Source organism: Cherax quadricarinatus, chromosome 11 (genome assembly GCF_038502225.1).
Source record: "Cherax quadricarinatus isolate ZL_2023a chromosome 11, ASM3850222v1, whole genome shotgun sequence".
In the NCBI taxonomy this organism is placed as follows: domain Eukaryota; kingdom Metazoa; phylum Arthropoda; class Malacostraca; order Decapoda; family Parastacidae; genus Cherax; species Cherax quadricarinatus.
The window spans coordinates 45901610-45908783 of record NC_091302.1 but is presented as its reverse complement, the minus strand read 5'-3'; the positions used below and the strand labels follow the sequence as shown (position 1 = coordinate 45908783).

The window sequence follows — 7174 nt, the reverse complement described above, 5'->3', positions numbered from 1 at the left end:
GCATTTCAGGCAGTGAATGCTTGTGTTGCACTGAGAGCAACACCTGGCTCTCTTCTAACCACTTCAGTCTAATTAGGTATAAAGTTTGTCAGGAAATAGGACAAGTGTTTCCTGACGCCGGTGTCAGTCATATGATAATAATAATAAATAATAAGTGTGGAAAATACTGTATATATTTTCCAGAAATTCAGTATTTATATGTAAATAGATGGCCATACTGTATTTAATAATATTTGTCATAGAAAACGGAAAGCCTGCGTCTGCGCAGACGAGACTCGCCATCTTGGTTTTGAATTTTGTACAAACATTGGTGTAATGGGAAGAATTTTTCGTGCTCTAGAGGTTAAAATTGTGTTGACACCTCTCAAATAGGAGGCGAAATTGGTGGATGTGCATTCCTGCATAACTTGAGATATCAGACGACTGGACAAGACAGCTCCAGGAACCTCAGATAAGCTCTCTAGATTTGTGTGTAATTCTGGCCAGCATTATTTTCATAGATTTAGTTAGAGTGAGGTTTTCTGAGTATGATACACATTAATCTCCAGTCAAATTGGTGAGTGATATTAAGATATATTTTCCTTCTGTTATGTAATTGTGTATATATATAACCATTTATTATTTTTAATATACAGTCCACAAATTTATATATTTACCAGTATTCCTGGTATATGTATATTTTATTTAATTAATAGGTCTAGAGCAACTTGTGGTTATGACAGGTAGGTATCGAAGGGGGACATTTTTTGCGACCTAGGTGTCCCAAATTCCTACTTGTCTATGTAACATTGATAAATAAAAATTATCTTTATCATTTACTGTTATGTACATAATTAGTTACATTCAGATAAATGCAATTTTCCACAATAAGTACAATTATCATGTATAGTGTAAATTACCTACGGTAACCCAAAAAAGTCAAAGTGACTTATTTCCATTGGGGTCATTTTAATGCCTTATTATTATACTATAAAATAAATAACTGCATTGTTGCTCAAAATTTTTGTAGCCATTTTATTCCGTGGAAATTGTACTTAATAGGAGGGAAAATGAAAATTCTTGTATCTGTAGTGTTTTTATTATAATTATATTTAGGGGAAGCGCTAAACCCAAAGGGGCCCATACAACGCTTTGGGAATGGGAGGCAATCAAGTTCTATACAAGTTTAGGTGACTTCAATATCATACATAATAACATATGTGTAAATTACCTATGATAACCCCAAACAAAAGTCTGACCAAGTGACTTATTTCCACTGGGGGCCTTGTAATGTCTTGTTTAAAGTCTAGCTGTAAGATACAGTAGAAATCAGTCGTAATTATAACCTTAAAAATTAAAACAACTAATTCAACTGTGTGAAAATCAGTTACAGTAAAAGGAGGAGCAGGAGAAATAATGTGAACTGAGTTATGTACATGAACATTAAATAGAGAAAAATCAGCTTTCAATAATAGGTACACGAATGTTGACTATACAAGAAATCACTCTTCTCCCTTTCTGTAGCTTCATTCATTAGGTACTTTAGCTTTCTTTCTGAACTGGCTCATGTTAGGACAGGCTTTGACGTGTTCAGGCAAGCTGTTCCACTCCTTTACTGCTGTATAATAAAAGGTATTTGAAGCCTGAATACCTACTGTAGGTACTACAAAACTGCTCACTTTCCTAATACCATACTGATTTTGGTTTCTAACCTTCACAAACTCCGCAGCAAGATATTATGAGCCCTGTTTGTGAGCAATTTTATTAACATGATCTAACTTCAGTTGTTTTACTCTGTCTTCAACATTCAGCAAATCCACTTGTAATTCATGCTGGCCAACATACTCTCTTGGACCCAGGTACAGGATGAGTCTCACCATTTTGTTCTGAGTGATTTGTAGTCTTTTTTTTTTTTTGTTAAAGCCGAGTACCATGAAGGTAGGTCCAAACCCTTGGATCGAGGACCAATCACCAGCATCAAGGAGGAACCTCCCTTGGGGAGTGTTCTTAGATCTATAGCCACTTTATCACCACTTGTGTACCACCTAGGAATGGTAGGTAGGCATCGTCTACTACTGCGCTATGTAACGGATGGTAGACAATATCTACCACTACAAAGTAATGAATGGAAGATGGACGTCATCTACCTCTACATCATCTACCACTACCCTATGTGATGGTGCAAGAAGTCTACCACTACACGATGTAATGAGAGGTAGACATCATCTACCATTACAATATGTGATGAATGAAAGGTAGACATCATCTACCACTACTGTGTGTAATAGATGGAAAGTAGACAACATCTACCACTATATGCAATGGATAGAGGGGGAGTAAACGAGATATAGCACTGTTCTATGTAATGGATGGGAGGTTAGACATCTACCAGTACAGCTGTTATGGATGGATAGTAGACATGTACCCCTCTACCACTGCTCTACTACACAAAACAGTCTCAGTCAAAAGCTCTGGTAGCTCCTGACTACTCTCACACTTATAGAATAAAATTACATGAAAAAGTAATAATGAATAATGTTAAAATAACTGTACCGCATTTTTTGTTGCGGTAACAGCAACTGGAGTCAAGAGCTACACTCTGGCTTTGTGGTGGGACGGGAGAAGGTCTCTGTAGAGACTTGCAGTGAAATGAACCTTCCTATGATAGAACAATTCTGAAAAAAATGTCTTAAAGAATTAGTTGTAGGCCTTTTTGTTTGTACCGCAGTGTGAAATGGTATTTGCTTTAACAATGCAACAGTGACTTGTAATCTAGCCTCTTCTGTTTCCGTCTTCTCAGGATGGTGGTGGGTTGGGAGCTGTAGGAGTCTTGTCGGGAAAGGTGTATTATTTAATACACCTTTCCCGAGAATTAGTGCTTTAAGAGGCAAGGTTAAAGGTGCTAATAATCCTGGTAGCTTCAACATTTAAAGAAGAAATGTATATTTTAGCCGTAGTGCAGACACAAGCGTGTTAAAATTAGCTCCTAAATGATAATGAGAGACGCTACGTTGTTTTACAGTATAGTGGAGAGGTGGCAGCCGTGGAGAACTCACTGAGGAAGACAGCAACTTATGTTTATTACATCATTAGTCAAGTGACTGAATTGGTGGTGGCATCGTTGAATACTGGTAAGATGGGTGTCTGTATGATAGTACTTCCATGAGGGTGACGGGTGAGCTGTGCTCGACAGTGAGCAAGAATACGCTTTGTTATATCACTTAGTGGGTAACAGGAGCCTTGTCTTCTCTTGTCTTATCTTCATATTTCTAAGCCTGTGAGATCCAGGGCGTGAGGTCCAAGAATGGGATGGCAGGACTGTCACACGGAACTCTCTCATTCCTGAAAGAAAAACATTTTTTTTACACTGAACATCACCTAATGCACTCTCATACATTTATCATCTGTTTTCACAGTTTAATAGTTCAAAATAAGCAGGGAATGTTAAGAGTGCAGACTCTGCATATCTAGTCCCACTGGCTCATTAATTGAGAGGGAACAAGGCTACTGTGAAATATAACAAGCCTGGATAATTATAGCAATTTACAATTATCCTTTATAATTCAGGAAACGTCGTCTCTTCAAATCATAAACATCTTAAGTAAAGCATTATTTTTAAAACCTATAAAACCTCTTAATTTTAGGCGATATCACAAAATCCTTTTTCTTTGGAAACGATATATCACAAAGCAAGTAAAGAATAAGACGCAGAGGAATATTAATGTGGTAGCCATTACTTCATGTTGTTTAGTCTTAAATATGCCACAAATAACTGAAATGTTCCATAGCATAAAGTAATTAAAATGTACTATTCAAAAGGTAAATAAAATGTACAACAGCAAATAAAATAAAAGTTAATATGTTATCAACTGCACTTGGACAAGCGACTCGCATGAGTAAAATTCCATGAACGTCGCTTATTTTTAATTCTTTCATTTGAATACCAAGAACTGTACAAGGTTAAGCTTCAGATTTTATCCTAAATTATATTTATGTAGGCTACATATTTTGAATATCAAAAATGTGCAGCTTTGTGACCAAAAGTTTGGTAGGCTAAACTTGTCTTGAAGCATTGTGTAATATAGTCCAGATTAATCTTAGAAAAAAATCTTGATAGCAAGGATTTTACCCTTTACTAGATACAATTATTTTGGGTGATTTATTTGATATACAGAGGATAATCAGCATTAAATTAATAGTTGCAGAGTTGGCAAAAGGTATGTTGCAAGAAATATAAATACCAGATTAAATAATATTGTATATACAGAGTAACTTACAGGCCACGGGGTTGTCTGAAGGCCAGGGGCTGGACGTAGCCTACCATGTTGCCAGCCTCACAGATGATGCGGGCCCAGGATATCATCCTGATGGAGTGTAGTTGTGCTGCAACAGTGATGTGCATCATTAACTTGACCAAGTATTATAGTTATAATTGACTTGCTAGAAAACTACAGCCGTACCAACTTTTCATATTCCACGGTTGTGTAATAAATTTTCTTCATTGTCATATCTGGACAATAGCATACACAATGCCATAAATATATAATATAGTAACCTTCCCCCCTCCCAAATATATAATTATTTCATATGGCAGTCAGCATGAAGTTAAGTTAGGCAAGTGTTTCCTGACACTGGTCTTAATATGATGACCCGCAGCTGGAGTTTTTGGTCATCTGACCGAGACCTTCTATTAGATACTTCTGCCTGACCACTTGTTCCACTAAAAATACACTAGACTGTAGACATATGTAAACATACCTTCAGAGAATGAACTGGGCATATTTGCCAAGTCGTAGAAGAATCTGTCTCCTCGCTTCAGCCGGGTAAACTGGTCACCAATGATGCACCTGTAGTGGATACCAGAAATTAAAAAAAATGGGAAAACATACGAAGGTTCAATAAAGTGTCTCTGTGAAAACAAGATTAGTCATCATGTTGATAAATAATCTAATTGAAAATTTTTAAAAAGTATTTGTGGAAAATTACATTTATCTGAATGTATCATTATGTACATAACAGTAAATGAACAAAGATAATTATTATTTATCAGTCAGACAAGTAGGAATTTGGGACACCTAGGTCGCAAAAAAAATGTCCCCCTTCGATACCTACCACTGTCATATCCACAAGTTGCTCTGGACCTATTAATTACAAATGAAATATGTATCACTAGGAATTCTGGTAAATATATAAATTTGTGACTGTATATTAAAAATAATAAATGATTATATACATATACATAACAGAGGGAGAATATCTTAAAATCACTCGCCAATTTGACTGGAGATCAAGGTGTATCATACTCAGAAAACCTCACTAACTAAATTTATGAAAATACTGGCCAGAATTATAACACGAATCTAGATAGCTTATCTGAGGTTCCTGGAGCTGTCTTGTCCAGTCGTCTGATATCTCAATTTATGCAGGAATGCATATCCAACAATTTCGCCTCCTATTTGAGAGGTGTCAACCCAATTTTACCTCTAGAGCACGAAAATTCTTCACATTATTCTCTAACATTTGTGTTGACCAGTTCAAACATGGCGAGTATCTCTGCGCAGGCGCAGGCTTCCCATTTTCGATAACATACTTCTTTTAAAAATACACTTTTAATCAGGTTTATTTACACAGCATAATATTGGGAAATTATTTTCCACAGTATTTCATTATTAAATAATTCATATTTTCGTAGGTTAAGTACTTGATTGATATATATTTGCTTGATGGGGACACTATGAAAAGGTGGTAACTCTTGTCCCTTTTTTTATCCATTACTATCTCTCATTACACCCAGTTTCTCTGTGGGACAGCCCCTCTTTCATTTTATTCACTCCACCCGTCTCCATATTATATTCACCCCTTGCCTTTCTGGTCACCCTTTGTATCATATCTTTATTGTAGCTCCCTATCCCTACTACGTACGATACTACCCTTCCTATCATTCCTTGTATTAGCCTTATTTTCTTTATTCTCGTTATCGTTCTTTGTATATTCCTCTCCCTACCCTCCTCCCTATCACTCCCTTTGTCTTATCTTTCATCATTTCATTCTCTATCTTACCTCGTCGCCATCTTTTCTATAATTTCCTGCATGTGTCTGTCTATGCCCCCTCCCTGCCAGTCTAACTCTTCATGTAGCTCTCCTGGTGTGACCTCTCACCTGAAGGTGGGTCCAAGGATGGAGCCAGGTGCCTGCCTCTCTGAGATGCCAGCCACAAAGGGGTCAATGTCATCCACTGAGGAGTAGAGGCGGCTAAACGCCTGCACCACCTGTCACGAAATAGCAATTACAACCTAGTGGATACTATAATCGGCAGTATATTTAGTAGAGGGGAGAAAAGCGTTTGCAGGGTGTGTGTGTGTGTGTGATAGGCTATTATAAACACCGACGCTGTATGTTGGGGGTTTAATATTTGTTGAAGTGGGTCTTCTCTAGGGTATATGTACGTTCAATGTGGAATTGCTATTTAAATATATATTAAATGGGTGGGGAGGTCTTTTGACATTGTGGGTGTGTGATAGCCGGATAAGGGATGCTGATATTGATGGTATGGTAGGAATAGTAAACATGGATTATAAAAAAAGGACCAAGTTTAAATGGTGAAAGTCATACACCTCACTAATGTATTCATTCTATGCATTTAGCAAGAAATACATGTAGTATATCCTGGTTGAAATGTAATTTTTCTGAAAATCTACGGGATGTTTATCTCTCACTTCAACCAACACTTCAGAATTTTATGGGTTTAAAGCTTTGAGTTTTGTTAATGCATTGTACAAGCTAATAGTTTGTTTCTTAATTCTGCTCGTCTCTCTGTCTCTCTCTCGTACTCGCAAGTCTTACCTCTGCAGGAAGAACATCAAGCAGGTCCTCAAACGTGCGTGCCCTAGGAAGTCCACATGCTTCCCTTAGATCGTTGTAAGGGGCAATACCATGGTCCCTGGCTCTCTGGGTGTTAAGGGCCACCAGGTCCATACCTGCCGGTACTTCCCGAGTCTGCAACAAGTAAATGTTCAGTGTCTTGAAAGTTATAGCCGTTAAAAGTGATCTTTGCAAAATTCGCTCCTTCTACTGGCCACTAAACGCTAATATATACTTTACCAAGCTATGAATCTTGGCAACTGGTATACCAGGTTTCGAGGTTTTCTTTATTATGAATATTATTGTTGTTAATTATTATTATTATTATTATTAT

General features: G+C 37.1%; 1 protein-coding gene across 1 annotated transcript in view; it reads right to left on the bottom strand.

The window, feature by feature from the left end:
• Window positions 1-1056: 1056 nt before the first annotated feature.
• LOC128687632 (salivary peroxidase/catechol oxidase-like) overlaps window positions 1057-7174 on the bottom strand; it is a 51197-nt gene continuing 45079 nt past the window's right edge. The window contains exons 15-19 of the mRNA XM_070084067.1: window positions 6823-6975; window positions 6139-6248; window positions 4738-4826; window positions 4257-4362; window positions 1057-3321 (exon numbers count right to left, since the gene is read on the bottom strand). Of these exons, the coding sequence (XP_069940168.1) occupies window positions 3249-3321; window positions 4257-4362; window positions 4738-4826; window positions 6139-6248; window positions 6823-6975 (531 nt within the window). The 3' untranslated portion in view covers window positions 1057-3248. The remainder of the gene's footprint in view (window positions 3322-4256; window positions 4363-4737; window positions 4827-6138; window positions 6249-6822; window positions 6976-7174) is intronic.